General features: G+C 45.4%; 1 protein-coding gene across 1 annotated transcript; it reads right to left on the reverse strand.

The window, feature by feature from the left end:
• Window positions 1-4,669: 4,669 nt before the first annotated feature.
• On the reverse strand, window positions 4,670-15,960 carry LOC118365883 (potassium voltage-gated channel subfamily D member 2-like). Its single transcript, XM_052492077.1, has 5 exons — window positions 15,700-15,960; window positions 12,656-12,751; window positions 12,150-12,391; window positions 4,800-7,181; window positions 4,670-4,765 (listed from the first exon to the last, which is right to left on the reverse strand). Exons 1-4 carry the CDS (start codon window positions 15,850-15,852, stop codon window positions 7,004-7,006), a joined length of 669 nt encoding a protein of 222 aa, XP_052348037.1. The 5' UTR covers window positions 15,853-15,960; the 3' UTR covers window positions 4,670-4,765; window positions 4,800-7,003.
• Between the last annotated feature and the right edge of the window lie 3,379 nt (window positions 15,961-19,339).

Below are 19,339 nucleotides of genomic sequence, written 5' to 3' on the forward strand. Positions count from 1 at the left end.
TTCACCACTGTACTAACCTGTCACACACTGAAGACCAATAGGTTCACCACTGTACTAACCTGTCACACACTGAAAACCTATAGGTTCACCACTGTACTAACCTGTCACGCACTGAAAACCTATAGGTTCACCACTGTACTAACCTGTCACACACTGAAGACCTATAGGTTCACCACTGTCACACACTGAAGATCTATAGGTTCACCACTGTACTAACCTGTCACACACTGAAAACCTGTAGGTTCACCACTGTACTAACCTGTCACACACTGAAGACCTATAGGTTCACCACTGTACTAACCTGTCACACACTGAAAACCTATAGGTTCACTACTGTACTAACCTGTCATACTGAAGACCTATAGGTTCACCACTGTACTAACCTGTCACACTGAAGACCTATAGGTTCACCACTGTACTAACCTGTCACACACTGAAGACCTATAGGTTCACCACTGTACTAACCTGTCACACACTGAAGACCTACAGGTTCACCACTGTACTAACCTGTTACACACTGAAGACCTATAGGTTCACCACTGTACTAACCTGTCACACACTGAAGACCTATAGGTTCACCACTGTACTAACCTGTCACACACTGAAGACCTATAGGTTCACCACTGTACTAACCTGTTACACACTGAAGACCTATAGGTTCACCACTGTACTAACCTGTCACACTGAAGACCTATAGGTTCACCACTGTACTAACCTGTCACACTGAAGACCTATAGGTTCACCACTGTACTAACCTGTCACACTGAAGACCTATAGGTTCACCACTGTACTAACCTGTCACACTGAAGGCCTATAGGTTCACCACTGTACTAACCTGTCACACACTGAAGACCTATAGGTTCACCACTGTACTAACCTGTCACACACTGAAGACCTATAGGTTCACCACTGTACTAACCTGTCACACACTGAAGACCTATAGGTTCACCACTGTACTAACCTGTCACACACTGAAGACCTATAGGTTCACTACTGTACTAACCTGTCACACTGAAGACCTATAGGTTCACCACTGTCACACACTGAAGATCTATAGGTTCACCACTGTACTAACCTGTCACACTGAAGACCTATAGGTTCACCACTGAAGACCTATAGGTTGACCACTGTACTAACCTGTCACACACTGAAGACCTATAGGTTCACCACTGTACTAACCTGTAACACACTGAAGACCTATAGGTTCACCACTGTACTAACCTGTCACACACTGAAGACCTATAGGTTCACCACTGTACTAACCTGTCACACACTGAAGACCTATAGGTTCACCACTGTCACACACTGAAGACCTATAGGTTCACCACTGTACTAACCTGTCACACACTGAAGACCTATAGGTTCACCACTGTCACACACTGAAGACCTATAGGTTCACCACTGTACTAACCTGTAACACACTGAAGGCCTATAGGTTCACCACTGTACTAACCTGTCACACATTGAAGACCTATAGGTTCACCACTGTACTAACCTGTCACACACTGAAGACCTATAGGTTCACTACTGTACTAACCTGTCACACACTGAAGACCTATAGGTTCACCACTGTACTAACCTGTCACACTGAAGACCAATAGGTTCACCACTGTACTAACCTGTCACACACTGAAGACCTATAGGTTCACCACTGTACTAACCTGTCACACACTGAAGACCTATAGGTTCACCACTGTACTAACCTGTTACACACTGAAGACCTATAGGTTCACCACTGTACTAACCTGTTACACACTGAAGACCTATAGGTTCACCACTGTACTAACCTGTCACACACTGAAGACCTATAGGTTCACCACTGTACTAACCTGTCACACACTGAAGACCTATAGGTTCACCACTGTACTAACCTGTTACACACTGAAGACCTATAGGTTCACCACTGTACTAACCTGTTACACACTGAAGACCTATAGGTTCACCACTGTACTAACCTGTTACACACTGAAGACCTATAGGTTCACCACTGTACTAACCTGTTACACACTGAAGACCTATAGGTTCACCACTGTACTAACCTGTCACACACTGAAGACCTATAGGTTCACCACTGTACTAACCTGTCACACACTGAAGACCTATAGGTTCACCACTGTACTAACCTGTTACACACTGAAGACCTATAGGTTCACCACTGAAGACCTATAGGTTGACCACTGTACTAACCTGTCACACACTGAAGACCTATAGGTTCACCACTGTACTAACCTGTAACACACTGAAGACCTATAGGTTCACCACTGTACTAACCTGTCACACACTGAAGACCTATAGGTTCACCACTGTACTAACCTGTCACACACTGAAGACCTATAGGTTCACCACTGTCACACACTGAAGACCTATAGGTTCACCACTGTACTAACCTGTAACACACTGAAGACCTATAGGTTCACCACTGTACTAACCTGTCACACACTGAAGACCTATAGGTTCACCACTGTCACACACTGAAGACCTATAGGTTCACCACTGTACTAACCTGTAACACACTGAAGACCTATAGGTTCACCACTGTACTAACCTGTCACACACTGAAGACCTATAGGTTCACCACTGTACTAACCTGTCACACACTGAAGACCTATAGGTTCACCACTGTACTAACCTGTCACACACTGAAGACCTATAGGTTCACCACTGTACTAACCTGTCACACTGAAGACCAATAGGTTCACCACTGTACTAACCTGTCACACACTGAAGACCTATAGGTTCACCACTGTACTAACCTGTCACACACTGAAGACCTATAGGTTCACCACTGTCACACACTGAAGACCTATAGGTTCACCACTGTACTAACCTGTCACACACTGAAGACCTATAGGTTCACCACTGTACTAACCTGTCACACACTGAAGACCTATAGGTTCACCACTGTACTAACCTGTCACACACTGAAGACCTATAGGTTCACCACTGTACTAACCTGTCACACACTGAAGACCTATAGGTTCACCACTGTACTAACCTGTCACACACTGAAGACCTATAGGTTCACCACTGTACTAACCTGTCACACACTGAAGGCCTATAGGTTCACCACTGTACTAACCTGTCACACACTGAAAACCTATAGGTTCACCACTGTACTAACCTGTCACACTGAAGACCTATAGGTTCACCACTGTCACACACTGAAGACCTATAGGTTCACCACTGTACTAACCTGTCACACACTGAAGACCTATAGGTTCACCACTGTACTAACCTGTCACACACTGAAGACCTACAGGTTCACCACTGTACTAACCTGTCACACACTGAAGACCTATAGGTTCACCACTGTACTAACCTGTCACACACTGAAGGCCTATAGGTTCACCACTGTACTAACCTGTCACACACTGAAAACCTATAGGTTCACCACTGTACTAACCTGTCACACTGAAGACCTATAGGTTCACCACTGTCACACACTGAAGACCTATAGGTTCACCACTGTACTAACCTGTCACACACTGAAGACCTATAGGTTCACCACTGTCACACACTGAAGACCTATAGGTTCACCACTGTACTAACCTGTCACACACTGAAGACCTATAGGTTCACCACTGTCACACACTGAAGACCTATAGGTTCACCACTGTACTAACCTGTCACACACTGAAGACCTATAGGTTCACTACTGTACTAACCTGTCACACACTGAAGACCTATAGGTTCACTACTGTACTAACCTGTCACACACTGAAGACCTATAGGTTCACTACTGTACTAACCTGTCACACACTGAAGACCTATAGGTTCACCACTGTACTAACCTGTAACACACTGAAGACCTATAGGTTCACCACTGTCACACACTGAAGACCTATAGGTTCACCACTGTACTAACCTGTCACACACTGAAGACCTATAGGTTCACCACTGTACTAACCTGTCACACACTGAATACCTATAGGTTCACCACTGTACTAACCTGTCACACACTGAAGGACTATAGGTTCACCACTGTACTAACCTGTCACACACTGAAGACCTATAGGTTCACCACTGTAATACACTGAAGACCTATAGGTTCACCACTGTCACACACTGAAGACCTATAGGTTCACCACTGTCACACACTGAAGACCTATAGGTTCACCACTGTACTAACCTGTCACACACTGAAGACCTATAGGTTCACCACTGTCACACACTGAAGACCTATAGGTTCACCACTGTCACACACTGAAGACCTATAGGTTCACCACTGTCACACACTGAAGACCTATAGGTTCACCACTGTCACACACTGAAGACCTATAGGTTCACCACTGTCACACACTGAAGACCTATAGGTTCACCACTGTACTAACCTGTCACACATTGAAGACCTATAGGTTCACCACTGTCACACACTGAAGACCTATAGGTTCACCACTGTCACACACTGAAGACCTATAGGTTCACCACTGTCACACACTGAAGACCTATAGGTTCACCACTGTCACACACTGAAGACCTATAGGTTCACCACTGTCACACACTGAAGACCTATAGGTTCACCACTGTCACACACTGAAGACCTATAGGTTCATCACTGTCACACACTGAAGATCTATAGGTTCACCACTGTCACACACTGAAGATCTATAGGTTCACCACTGTCACACATTGAAGACCTATAGGTTCACCACTGTCACACACTGAAGACCTATAGGTTCACCACTGTCACACACTGAAGACCTATAGGTTCACCACTGTCACACACTGAAGATCTATAGGTTCACCACTGTCACACATTGAAGACCTATAGGTTCACCACTGTACTAACCTGTCAAGACCTATAGGTTCACCACTGTCACACACTGAAGACCTATAGGTTCACCACTGTCACACACTGAAGACCTATAGGTTCACCACTGTCACACACTGAAGACCTATAGGTTCACCACTGTCACACACTGAAGACCTATAGGTTCACCACTGTCACACACTGAAGACCTATAGGTTCACCACTGTCACACACTGAAGACCTATAGGTTCACCACTGTCACACACTGAAGACCTATAGGTTCACCACTGTCACACACTGAAGACCTATAGGTTCACCACTGCAGAAACATGTCTATAATAGATATAAAGACTGTTAACATACTGTCTTAATGTTTCCAGAAAGGAGTGTATATATTTGGCCTGGTGAAGCGGTTTTATGTGCTGACTGAATGGAAGCGAGTTTTTTTACTCCGCTGGTCTCAGGATGAAATTATGAGTCCTCACTGTCCTAGAACATGTCAAGGCCGAGTACATATGTATCCAAGACCGATGAACTCGAGACCCGAGTACAACACTGGTACATATTCTAAATAGGTCAGGAGCCAGACATGGAGCCTAAGAAGGAATGGAAATGAATTACTTATGCTATATTATTTCAATTATTTCAAGGCTGTAGCCTACAAAGAAATACATTGTGAAGCATTAGCGAGTGCTACACACTAGGCTGGTAGGGAGCCAGGGACATTAAGCGCTCAGCATTTAAACAATATTTTGTTGTATTAAATCATTATAGTCTATAAATTGCACATATCGGCTGTGACTTACTTAGAATTAAATACAAATTCAATGAAAAATGCCAATCAAAACAGAAAGCTCCTTGAAAGTTGGAATATGCCAGGCCTATTGGGACAAATAAATTGTGTTGTATAGATAATAGAGCAAAAATGAAGGAAACTTTTAAGAGATCTGATTTTCCGTTGATAAATACTTTGCTACAATGACACACTTTAATTAGCTACCCACCTCGTTCCTTTCTTTTAGCACGTGCATGTAGTAAGTACACCATCATGCTTTCGAGATATGTCTCTTTTCAGATTCCACAATGATTCTTTAGTTACATCACCACACTCCCTCTCTTGCTCTTGGTCCTCATCTTTGTAAGTCATTTTGCACCTGTGTGTTTTATCAGTTTCTTTAAGAAAATATTGAACAAACTCCATGACAGTAGTTAAAGTAAGGGGCTTGAATAAAAATGCATGCTTGCCCGGGCATGCCCTGAGCTCGTGAAGTGAGCGCTACTGGAGCGAAATCGAAGCGGGCGAGAAGGTTGATGCTCCAGCCTTTGGGAATCTCGCTCTGAGCTTCAGTCAAATTGGCCACTCCTCCACTCCACTCACATACTCTGCCCTTAACCTAACCTTAACCTTAAGCACAAACCTCTAACCCTAAACCTTAACTCCTAACCTTACATTTAACCCTAAACCTAACCTAAACCATAAACCTAACCCTTAAGCTTAAAATTGGATTTGAACAAATTCCGTCCTGACTTTTCAAACATTTTCTTGTTTTCCAACCTTGTCAGGACATTTTGGTGACTTGTCCAGACATTCTGGTTCTGATAAGGTAGGAACATATGTACACAGACATATGCACACACAGTGCATACACCCCTTGCTCTCCTTTTTGTCAAAATATTTTAAATGTCTTTTTCTTTTCTCTCCTACTCCACACATTTCAGAACATACAAATATACATCTCCTCTAGTCAAAATCACTGCCTTAACAAACAATAAAAAACAAAACAAATTCCATTTCAGTTTTAAGACATCACATTTAAAGACAGACAATATAGAAAAAAATAGTAATGGTAAGTTTTCTCTTGTGTTTGGAAGGAGTAGCTGCAGTTAGTTAGTTAGTTAGCCAGGTGGCTAAATGCTCTCCATTCGTGTGTCCGTTGCTAGGCGCTAATCTCAGTCGCCACGGCAACACATTCTCTCCCCCACCAACAAATCCAAGGCGGGGCTTTGTGCTGCAGCTTTACACTGCATTGTGATTTCACCACAAGAGCAGACGTGTAGTAGCTCCGTGTAGGAAAACCAAAAGGGTCCTGCAGCCCACTAAACCACCACACCTCCCCTTACCCCTTTCCCTCCTGCAAACGCCCTTCTCAGATTGGAGCTGGGAAGGGTCTCGCTTCTCTATCTATCTCTTTCTCTCTCTCTCTCCGTTTTAGGATTACAATGATGGTGATGGTGGGGGGTGGGGCAAGGGGCCTAGAGGGCAGACACCCTGACGATGTTGGCCTGGGAGTAGTCTGGGGAGGAGGCGGAGCCGTCTTCCTCGGACGTGCTGACGGGCGGCATAGGCAGCGTGATGACGGCCGCCGTGATGTAGGGTTGCTTGCAGTTCCGAGGCACCGTCTCCTCAAACTTAGCGTTTAGACTGGAGCGACTGGAGATAGAGAGAGAGAGTGGAGAGGGGGGAGGCAAGGGATGCCGGGGGAAAATGTGGAGAATTTAGAAAATAGGGGATGACAAACAGGAAGGCAGGAAAGTACAGAAAAAGATGCAGAAAATAAGTCAGACATGGAGAAGAAGAAGAAGAAGAAGAAGAGGAGGAGAGGTGAAAAAGACAGGGATAGAGAGAAAGAGAGGACGGCCAGCCAGAGACAAAGTGGTACAGTGTTTAGTATCACAGAGAGAGGAGACAACTGTCTATTCCATGGACAGGGTTCCCAGACCAGACCAGTCAGACCACACATACACGGACACCATGCCACAGCTGGACATAGCCAGCATACCAACACACTGACTCACCATGGGAAGAAACTGGCATAGTGTGTGTTTGTGTGTGTGTGTGCCCTGCTGCCATAGCAACCACTATGACTGCATATTTATGTGTATATTATGTGATCTATGAATATGTATGAAGTAGATGTGTTTTTATTTATTTATTTATTTTCACCTTTATTTAACCAGGTACGCTAGTTGAGAACAAGTTCTCATTTGCAACTGCGACCTGGCCAAGATAAAGCATAGCAGTGTGAACAGACAACACAGAGTTACACATGGAGTAAACAATTAACAAGTCAATAACACAGTAGAAAAAAAGGGGAGTCTATATACATTGTGTGCAAAAGGCATGAGGAGGTAGGCAAATAATTACAATTTTGCAGATTAACACTGGAGTGATAAATGATCAGATGGTCATGTACAGGTAGAGAGATATTGGTGTGCAAAAGAGCAGAAAAGTAAATAAATAAAAACAGTATGGGGATGAGGTAGGTAAAAATGGGTGGGCTATTTACCGATAGACTATGTACAGCTGCAGCGATCGGTTAGCTGCTCAGATAGCAGATGTTTGAAGTTGGTGAGGGAGATAAAAGTCTCCAACTTCAGCGATTTTTGCAATTCGTTCCAGTCACAGGCAGCAGAGAACTGGAACGAAAGGCGGCCAAATGAGGTGTTGGCTTTAGGGATGATCAGTGAGATACACCTGCTGGAGCGCGTGCTACGGATGGGTGTTGCCATCGTGACCAGTGAACTGAGATAAGGCGGAGCTTTACCTAGCATGGACTTGTAGATGACCTGGAGCCAGTGGGTCTGGTGATGAATATGTAGCAAGGGCCAGCCGACTAGAGCATACAAGTCGCAGTGGTGGGTGGTATAAGGTGCTTTAGTGACAAAACGGATGGCACTGTGATAAACTGCATCCAGTTTGCTGAGTAGAGTGTTGGAAGCAATTTTGTAGATGACATCGCCAAAGTCAAGGATCGGTAGGATAGTCAGTTTTACTAGGGTAAGTTTGGCGGCGTGAGTGAAGGAGGCTTTGTTGCGGAATAGAAAGCCGACTCTTGATTTGATTTCCGATTGGAGATGTTTGATATGAGTCTGGAAGGAGAGTTTAAGTCTAGCCAGACACCTAGGTACTTATAGATGTCCACATATTCAAGGTCGGAACCATCCAGGGTGGTGATGCTGGTCAGGCGTGCGGGTGCAGGCAGCGAACGGTTGAGAAGCATGCATTTTGTTTTACTAGCGTTTAAGAGCAGTTGGAGGCCACGGAAGGAGTGTTGTATGGCATTGAAGCTCGTTTGGAGGTTAGATAGCACAGTGTCCAAGGACGGGCCGGAAGTATATAGAATGGTGTCGTCTGCGTAGAGGTGGATCAGGGAATCGCCCGCAGCAAGAGCAACATCATTGATGTATACAGAGAAAAGAGTCGGCCCGAGGATTGAACCCTGTGGCACCCCCATAGAGACTTCCAGAGGACCGGACAGCATGCCCTCCGATTTGACACACTGAACTCTGTCTGCAAAGTAATTGGTGAACCAGGCAAGGCAGTCATCCGAAAACCGAGACTACTGAGTCTGCCGATAAGAATATGGTGATTGACAGAGTCGAAAGCCTTGGCAAGGTCGATGAAGACGCCTGCACAGTACTGTCTTTTATCGATGGCGGTTATGATATCGTTTAGTACCTTGAGCGTGGCTGAGGTGCACCCGTGACCGGCTCGGAAACCAGATTGCACAGCGGAGAAGGTACGGTGGGATTCGAGATGGTCAGTGACCTGTTTGTTGACTTGGCTTTCGAAGACCTTAGATAGGCAGGGCAGGATGGATATAGGTCTGTAACAGTTTGGGTCCAGGGTGTCTCCCCCTTTGAAGAGGGGGATGACTGCGGCAGCTTTCCAATCCTTGGGGATCTCAGACGATATGAAAGAGAGGTTGAACAGGCTGGTAATAGGGGTTGCGACAATGGCGGCGGATAGTTTCAGTAATAGAGGGTCCAGATTGACAAGCCCAGCTGATTTGTACGGGTCCAAGTTTTGCAGCTCTTTCAGAACATCTGCTATCTGGATTTGGGTAAAGGAGAACCTGGAGAGGCTTGGGCGAGTAGCTGCGAGGGGGGCGGAGCTGTTGGCCGAGGTTGGAGTAGCCAGGCGGAAGGCATGGTCAGCCGTTGAGAAATGCTTGTTGAAGTTTTCGATAATCATGGATTTATCGGTGGTGACCGTGTTACCTAGCCTCAGTGCAGTGGGCAGCTGGGAGGAGGTGCTCTTGTTCTCCATGGACTTCACAGTGTCCCAGAACTTTTTGGAGTTGGAGCTACAGGATGCAAACTTCTGCCTGAAGAAGCTGGCCTTAGCTTTCCTGACTGACTGCGTGTATTGGTTCCTGACTTCCCTGAACAGTTGCATATCGCGGGGACTGTTCGATGCTATTGCAGTCCGCCACAGGATGTTTTTGTGCTGGTCGAGGGCAGTCAGGTCTGAAGTGAACCAAGGGCTATATCTGTTCATAGTTCTGCATTTTTTGAATGGAGCATGCTTATCTAAAATGGTGAGGAAGTTACTTTTAAAGAATGACCAGGCATCCTCAACTGACGGGATGAGGTCAATGTCCTTCCAGGATACCCGGGCCAGGTCAATTAGAAAGGCCTGCTCACAGAAGTGTTTTAGGGAGCGTTTGACAGTGATGAGGGGTGGTCGTTTGACTGCGGCTCCGTAGCGGATACAGGCAATGAGGCAGTGATCGCTGAGATTCTGGATGAAGACAGCGGAGGTGTATTTGGAGGGCCAGTTGGTCAGGATGACGTCTATGAGGGTGCCCTTGTTTACAGATTTAGGGTTGTACCTGGTGGGTTCCTTGATGATTTGTGTGAGATTGAGGGCATCTAGCTTAGATTGTAGGACTGCCGGGGTGTTAAGCATATCCCAGTTTAGGTCACCTAACATAACAAACTCTGAAGCTAGATGGGGGGCGATCAATTCACAAATGGTGTCCAGGGCACAGCTGGGAGCTGAGGGGGGTCGGTAGCAGGCGGCAACAGTGAGAGACTTATTTCTGGAGAGAGTAATTTTCAAAATTAGTAGTTTGAACTGTTTGGGTATGGACCTGGAAAGCATGACATTACTTTGCAGGCTATCTCTGCAGTAGACTGCAACTCCTCCCCCTTTGGCAGTTCTATCTTGATGGAAGATGTTATAGTTGGGTATGGAAATCCTAGAATTTTTGGTGGCCTTCCTGAGCCAGGATTCAGACACGGCAAGGACATCAGGGTTAGCAGAGTGTGCTAAAGCAGTGAGTAAAACAAATTTAGGGAGGAGGCTTCTGATGTTGACATGCATGAAACCAAGGCTTTTTCGATCACAGAAGTCAACAAATGTGGGTGCCTGGGGACATGCAGGGCCTGGGTTTACCTCCACATCACCCGCGGAATAGAGGAGGAGTAGTATGAGGGTGGTGCTAAAGGCTATCAAAACTGGTCGCCTAGAGCGTTGGGGACAGAGAATAAAAGGAGCAGATTTCTGGGCATGGTAGAATATATTCAGGGCATAATGCGCAGACAGGGGTATGGTGGGGTGCGGGTACAGCGGAGATAAGCCCAGGCACTGGGTGATGATGAGAGAGGTTGTATCTCTGGACATGCTGGTTGTAATGGGTGAGGTCACCGCATGTGTGGGAGGTGGGACAAAGGAGGTATCAGGGGTATGAAGAGTGGAACTAGGGGCTCCATTGTAAACTAAAACAATGATAACTAACCTGAACAACAGTATACAAGGCATATTGACATTTGAGAGAGACATACAGCGAGGCATACAGTAATCACAGGTGTTGAATTGGGAGAGCTACCTGTGAGTGTACCGATCGGTCTTTCTGTGAGGGTGTTGGTGAATGGAAAAATGCAGAGTCGGGCGCAGGACACAGATATGGGTCATTTACTCAAAATATAAGTAATGTTCCAACAAGGAAAAACACAATAATCCAGAGCACAAAAAACACGAACACACATGACAAACAATAACGCACAAAACAGAGAGGGAAGCCTGAGGGTTAAATAAGGAACATAATTAATGGAATGGAAAGCAGGTGTGTATGATAAAGACAAAACAAAATGAAAATGAAACATGGATCGGTGGTGACTAGAAAGCCGGTGATGTCGACCGCCAAACGCCGCCCGAACAAAGAGAGGGACCGACTTCGGTAGAAGTCGTGACACTTTCATTCTATTCGTGAATGTGTGTATGTGTCTGTATACAGTCTGTGTGTTTATATAGTTTTTAGTTTAGCTTATTAGGATCCCCAGTAGATACTGCACATGCAGCAGCTACTCTTCCTGGGGTCCACATAAAACATCAACAAGTACAGAACAGTTAGAGACAAGAACATTAAATACACATAAATAAATACATACATCAAATAAATAATATGAAACCAAGAGTTTTAGATGGATTTAAGGCCAATTTATTGTTAACTACTCATTCTGATACTGACTGTAAAGCCCTGCTAAGAGTCTCAGTGAGCTCACTCGTTGTAGATGCTGATGTGTAGCGTGTGTAATCATCAGCTTACATAGTACTTTTAGCTTCTTGTAAAACAAGTGGAAAATCATTTGTACACTGCATGTATGTCTGTACCTGTTAGTGATGGGTCTCTCTCTGATGTGGATGGTGCTAAGCTCCTGGATGCTGTTCCTATGCCCTCCAGTCATGTTGGAGTTGGGCACGTTGAAGCTCTTCCTCTTGTTGCGTCGCGAGCAGCACGACAGGCCTTGGGAGGAGGAGCCAGAGGAGAGGGAGGGTGAGAGATGCGGGTGCTTCGCCATGGAAACCTCCAGTAGGCTGGTCTCAAACGTTTGCTCATCCACAAACTCATGATTCTGAGGGAGAGGGGGAGGATGGAATGAGAGAGAGAGATAGAGAGACCACATGTTACTTTTGTGGACATGGCTCGAGCCAAAGCAAAAGTGCCAACTATGGCATCCATATTAGGAGATTTGCCTGAAATCTGACGACTTCCTAATATGTATACCATACTCTACTCTTAATTAATGGCTTCTGCTTCTTCATGAACATAGATAGATAACAGCAGTGGATAAATCTGCTATTCTCCACCACAGTCATTTCTAAAGCATTGTTCTTACCGTGGTCTTTTCCAGGCAGTGCAATAGGTGATTGTGGTGCGTATCGAACATGGGGTTGGCTTTGCACACCAGCGCCTGGCCTGCTGCCTTTGATGCCTTTTGGGCACAAAAACAAAGATTTATGCATAGTCACACTTTTAACAGACGACAAAACATGCCCCTCCACAGGGTAGACAGGGGACCAACCAACCAGAGCAGGAGACAGAGAGGGACAGGGCTAATGCTCTCACAACGTTACTGCAACCACCTGCTGTGGCACAGGAACATTATGAGAACATTAGGGTCTGTGCATCTCCATTGATCTCTCCCCTCCAAGCTCAATGTCCTCCCATGGTGTTTGATCAATCACTCAATGGTTCAAACTCAGCCTTTCAACCACAACAAAAACATTTCAAGACGTCTGTTGTCGATGTGAATACTGGTAGAGGCCTATTTGCCCTGATGTTAGTGTCTGTCTTTCTGTTTTTCTGTTGGTCAGTGTTGACTCAAGTCTCATTTGACCCACGAGAGCCACCGTAGCCTTTCCATACTGGGCCGGATTCAATGAGACACAGGGGAATGAACCAAGGAGAATATGTCTATAAAATCCTGTTCTTCGGACTTGTGGAATTTGGAACTCAGAACTTGGAACTTATGTGTGGGACACCGTCCTCCAATAAGCTTCACTGCGTCACTTTGACCCCGCCCCCGCATGTAGCGTCAGTCGCTGGCTGATGACATGCATCTCATTCCTCCATGTGATGGTGATCCATGACGTGTTCTGATGACGCCATACCCATAGCCGTGCCAAAACGTGGGCAATCCAAAATGCATGTGAGAACAAAATAAACACATGGGAAATGAAATAGCAGAAAAAGGAGAAGAAGACGAAGAAAATCAAGAGCAGAGAAGTAGAGATGAGGGTGGTTGCAGAGAGACCCGTTTCACCATTCGAAGGTGATGGGAGGCCGCTCTCTTCCCCCCACCCCCACCTTGGGGCCAAGCCTCATGGATTGGGTGCACTGACACCGGTGAGGAGCGGAACATGAGCCGCAGCCATTCACCCCCAGTTCCATTAGTTGGCACCAGAGCCCCAGTGCAGCCTCGGTGGGGGTGAGAGAGAGAATAAGGGAAAGAGAGAGAGTGGGGGTGGTAAGTCGTGAATAGTGACGTTAGAGAGGTGGGACACCATGGAAGATGCAACAGCTCTGAATGAGAGAGAGAGGAAGGGGGAACCCCCTTGTCACCCATCTCCCCATCGGGGTTTCAGCATGCACTAACCGGCATTTCACGGACCCCCCCCAAAATAAAATAAGAAGAAAGTTTAAATAAGTAAAACACCAATCGGCGACGGTTGCGTTTCCACGGTTACCTAGTTGCTTTTATACTGCAAATAAGCGTTAGTCCCTCCACTCTTCCTCGCAGCAATTCTACCAAGCTTGGTTTTCTGTTTGTGAACAAAACCACACGTGCATTTGAGTGTGTGTGTGTGTGTGTGTGTGTGTGTGTGTGTGTGTGTGTGTGAAACAGAGAGACCCATAGCTCTTGTAAGTCAATAAAGATGTCCCCCAGTCATAGATGTAAATTGCAAGCCTGTAAATCCCACTATCTGACAGTGGCTAGATGTAAACCTTGTATTGCAGCTGTATTCATCCAAGGCCACTCTCTTTTATGGTGAATGTTGGTGAATAAAATAACTTGGTATCCACTATGCACAGACAGGCCCATGCATGGAGCAGCACAGCTAGAGGAACACACAGCGAGGTTCAGTAGCACACACACACAAGCTATCCATGTATTTCTGTCTAACATCCATGTTTCCATTCAAACCCCAGAGCTCAGTCATCATCCCTCCTAAATGGAATAACAGATTGTTGTTCTTGGGAGGGAGCTACTTACTGGACGCACAACAGGGGCTAAGTTATCACCCTCCCTCTCTCTCTCATTCTCTCCTCCCCTCTCTCCCACCATTCTCTCTCTCTTGCTCCCTTTCTTCTCCCCCTTGTCTCTGTCTGTCGATCTAATTCAAAGTCCTACTCCAGTCTCCTTTTCACCTCATTTACTTAAGGGGACTGAAGAGACTGAAAAGATTTGACATGGGCCCTCAGATCCTCAAAAGGTTCTACAGCTGCATCATCGAGAGCATCCTGGCTGGTTGTATCACTGCCTGGTATGGCAACTGCTCGGCCTCCGACCCCTCTTGTACGCTGCTGCTACTCTCTGTTTATAATCTATGCATAATCTACCTACATGTACATATTACCTCAACTAACCGGTGCCCCCACACATTGACTCTGTACCGGTACCCCCTGTATATAGCCTCGCTTGTTATTTTACTGCTGCTCTTTAAGTAAGCATCTCAATGTTGTATTCCGCGCATGTGACAAATACAATTTGATTTGATTTGAAAAGGCACATCTCAATAAGTGGTCCGGGTAAGTCATGACACAAGTGTGTGTACTTTACTGTATTCATACTTAGGATAAAGGGAAAGTAATAAAATCACTGGAGGACATCTTTAAGAGTGAGGGAGTAACCGTGAATGATCTTGTAATATGATGTGTGTGTCTGTATGTAGGCCACTCCTTCACACATAAAGACGTCTCTGTGTTGCTCCAATTATTGATGTGGAAGTCGAGGTGGTCCCGTATGGCCCATTACAGTTAACATACCAGAGGAAGCACACACACACAGACACACATGGCCATACACTATCCCACATACACACTGAGTTTGTACACACACACACGAACACAGAAGCCGGGTAATCTTCCATATGGTCTCCACTACACTCTATGTGTGTCCCCCAACAACCCACTCTCTGCTTTTTCCATCTCTGCTGGAGTGTGTGTACAGTATGTATGTGTGAATAGCAGCATGTTTACGAGTTCCATTCCATTCTTAGACACACACAGACATCGCTTACAGAGAGAGTGATTCCCCCCTAGGATCACGACGACACCGCATACAGCTCTGTTGGACCCTTCCAAGTCAGGGTTCATGACCTTTATGGCCCAGGACCTATGGTGTCATGGCAGGCGTGAGGGTGGGACATTGTTGGGTACCTTTTGGGCGCGTCTCTTGTCTGCCCGCTGGCTCTGGTGGTAAATGCGGCTGAAGTTGGACACGATGACGGGCACGGGCAGAGCGATGACCAACACACCGCTCAGGGAACAGACAGATCCAACGATCTTCCCTACAATGGTTTTAGGAACCATGTCTCCATATCTGAGTGAGAGAGAGAGAGAGAGAGAGAGAGAGAGAGAGAGAGAGAGAGAGAGAGAGAGAGAGAGAGAGAGAGAGAGAGAGAGAGAGAGAGAGAGAGAGAGAGAGAGAGAGAGAGAGAGAGAGAGAGAGAGAGAGAGAGAGAGAGAGAGAGAGAGAGAGAGAGAGAGAGATTAGGACAAAGTGATGACAGGAGCTGGACAATAGTTTTTAAATGAATAGAGAAGAAGGGACTGTCTACGGGGGCAGCAACACTGTGAGCATACAGGACCCATCTTCAACACACTTACTCAACATGGAGTGTGTCATTTTAGAGAACATTCAACCATTTCCTAGTAGACCTAGGTCTTGTCAAGGTGATCTTTACCATGTATAGATTATGTATAGATTAGAATAGGTAAACCCAGGTAAAGTGCAATATACAACCACTTGATGGCACTAGAGAGCTATAGAGCATCCACCCCTGGCCTGCACATTATACATGATGGAAGATACAGTAGATATTAAATGTTATGATTATGGCGTATGTTTGCTGTAGTGCTGGGCTATAATACATTGCCCCGTGGTAAAAATACTTCCAGGAAATTTCAAAGAGGAAAACTTCTGAAAAGGAAGAACCCTATTCATTTCAAGGTCCAAAATAACACAGAAAATGCCAGGCACAAACCCCTCTGGTGAATGGTCTCTTGGCCTAGTTTCTCTTTTGCTATATCATCTTCCCTTTCCCCTCGTCCCTCTTTCTTTCCCCCTCTTTAAAAACATGTCTCATTCATTATTGGACACCTCCACGTTCCCTCCTTTCCTTTTCATCCTTTCTCCACGCACTCTATTCCCATCGTTAGAGGCATGGATTCCCAGGTGGGAACACAAAGTACCGGAGTGTTTCTTTTGGAAGTGCCGGAATGTTCTTTAGAGCGAGCCTAATGACAGAGTAGCACAGTCACAAACCAACAGAGAGCCTCTAAACCATCTGTAGACTAGCAGGGAGAAAGTGTTTTTCTCCATCTCTCTCTTTCTCTCTCTCTCTCACTTTCTCCCACTTTCTCTCTCTTTCTCACTCTTTCTCCCTCTTTCTCTCTCTTTCTCACTCTTTCTCTCTCTTTCACTCTCTCTCTCTTTCTCACGCTTTCTCTCTATTTCTCACTCTCTCTCTTTCTCTCTCTTTCTCACTCTTTCTCTCTATTTCTCACTCTCACTCTTTCTCTCTCACTCTTTCTCTCTATTTCTCACTCTTTCTCTCTCTTTCACTCTTTCTCTCTCTTTCTCACGCTTTCTCTCTATTTCTCACTCTCTCTCCTTCTCTCTCTTTCTCACTCTTTCTCTCTATTTCTCACTCTCACTCTTTCTCTCTCTCTCTTTCTCTCTCTTTCTCACTCTTTCTCTCTATTTCTCACTCTCACTCTTTCTCTCTCACTCTTTCTCTCTATTTCTCTCTTTCTCACTCTTTCTCTCTCTTTCTCTCTCTTTCTCACTCTTTCTCACTCTTTCTCCCCACAGAGCTGTTAGAATGTACTTAGTCAGTGATTTTGGTGGGTTTGGCCTCAAGACACTGGCCTGCACTCACACATGCTAACTAACTAACACGCAGCCACACACGCAGATACACGCAGACACACACACACATACACGCAGACACACACACATACACGCAGACACACACGCACATGCACACATACACGCAGACACACACACACATACACAGACATACATGCAGACACACACACACACACACACACAGACACACACACACATACACGCAGACACACACACACATACACGCAGACACACACGCACATACACGCAGACACACGCACATACACGCAGACACATACACGCAGACACACACGCACATACACGCAGACACACGCACATACACGCAGACACACGCACATACACTCAGACACACACACATACACACAGACACACGCACATGCATGCAGACACACACGCACATACACGCAGACACACACACACATACACGCAGACACACACGCACATACACGCAGACACACGCACATACACGCAGACACACGCACACACGACACACAGACACACACGCACATACATGCAGACACACACGCACATACACACAGACACACACATACATACACAGACACACACACACATACACACACACACACACACACACACACACACACACACACACACACACACACACACACACACACACACACACACACACACACACACACACAGACACCCCTGCATGGTCTCCATAAGCCCTCTCTGTCAGTAAATGGGGTTTCAGAAGTCTCAGGGGTTTCAGTAAATCCCACCACTGTCTGTCTGCCCTCCGCTCAGTGAGTAAGCCCGCCGATTTACAACCACGGCAGCCCCTGAAACCATGGCAACACACCCTCACAGCCAGGCCTGGAGATCTTCAAAACAGACAGAGATTCCTGTCTGATGAGTGATGTCATCACGGCACGATCCTGAGGGTCAGTTTCGAGCTGCATGGATATGCGTTTGTATGAGCAGTATATGAGCTCAGAGTGTGGTTAGAGCCCTCCATTAGACATGAGTTTGAATGAGTTTAAGAATGAGTTAGAGTCCCACCTCCCTTAGGTATGAATTTGAATAGGAGTATATAGTATATATATATAGTATATAGTATAGTATATACTAGTATATATAGTATAGTATATCGTAGGACTACACCTCCTTTAGATACAAGTTTGAGTCTTAGATATGAGTTTATAACGCCCTTATTTTTGATAATATCTGTAACTGTTAGAGTATGAGTTTTAAATATGAGTATGGTATGATTTTAAATATGAGTATGGTATGAGTTTTAGATATGAGTCTGGTATGAGTTTTAGATATGAGCATGGTATGAGTTTTAGATATGAGTCTGGTATGAGTTTTAAATATGAGTTAGAGTATGTGAATGGGTATGAGTTTTAAATATGAGTTAGAATATGAGTTTTAAATATGAGACTGGTATGAGTTTTAGATATGAGTCTGGTGTGAGTTTTAGATATGAATCTGGTATGAGTTTAAGATATGAGTTTTAAATATGAGTTAGAGTATGTGAATGGGTTTGTGTTTTTGATCAAATCAAGGTTATGAGTTTTAGATATGAGCATGAGTAATTAGGTATATGGGTATGAGTTTTAGATATGAGTTCTAGTACAAGTGTATCTCCTTGTGACTGTAATTGAATTCCTAAGAAGAGCTGCAGGGCTCATCTACCCAGCACATGAAAGACTGTACCATAATTACACACAAAGAAGTCAAATTCTCCCATTAAGTTACTGTAATTAACCACGAAGAGAGAGAGAGAAGAAGAGGGAGAGAGGGAAGAGGGCAAGGAAGAGAGCGAGGGAGGGGGGGCAGAAGGGCATATTTTTCCACCTTGCCAGCTCGGGGATTCGAACCAGCAACCTTTCGGTTAATGCAACCTTCCGGTTAGAGAGGGAGAGCGAGATAGAGAGATGGAAAGAGAGGGGTATAGATAGA

The sequence above is a fragment of the Oncorhynchus keta genome, chromosome 33 (genome assembly GCF_023373465.1).
Source record: "Oncorhynchus keta strain PuntledgeMale-10-30-2019 chromosome 33, Oket_V2, whole genome shotgun sequence".
NCBI lineage: Eukaryota > Metazoa > Chordata > Actinopteri > Salmoniformes > Salmonidae > Oncorhynchus > Oncorhynchus keta.

Excerpts from the sequence above, each read along its gene's own strand:
- LOC118365883 (XM_052492077.1), bottom strand. The coding sequence starts at position 15,852 with ATGGTTCCTAAAACCATTGTAGGGAAGATCGTTGGATCTGTCTGTTCC. Across the intron at positions 12,392-12,655 it reads ACTGCCTGGAAAAGACCACG|AATCATGAGTTTGTGGATGA; the intron begins GTAAGAACAATG and ends CCTCTCCCTCAG. Across the intron at positions 7,182-12,149 it reads GAGAGACCCATCACTAACAG|TCGCTCCAGTCTAAACGCTA; the intron begins GTACAGACATAC and ends CTCTATCTCCAG.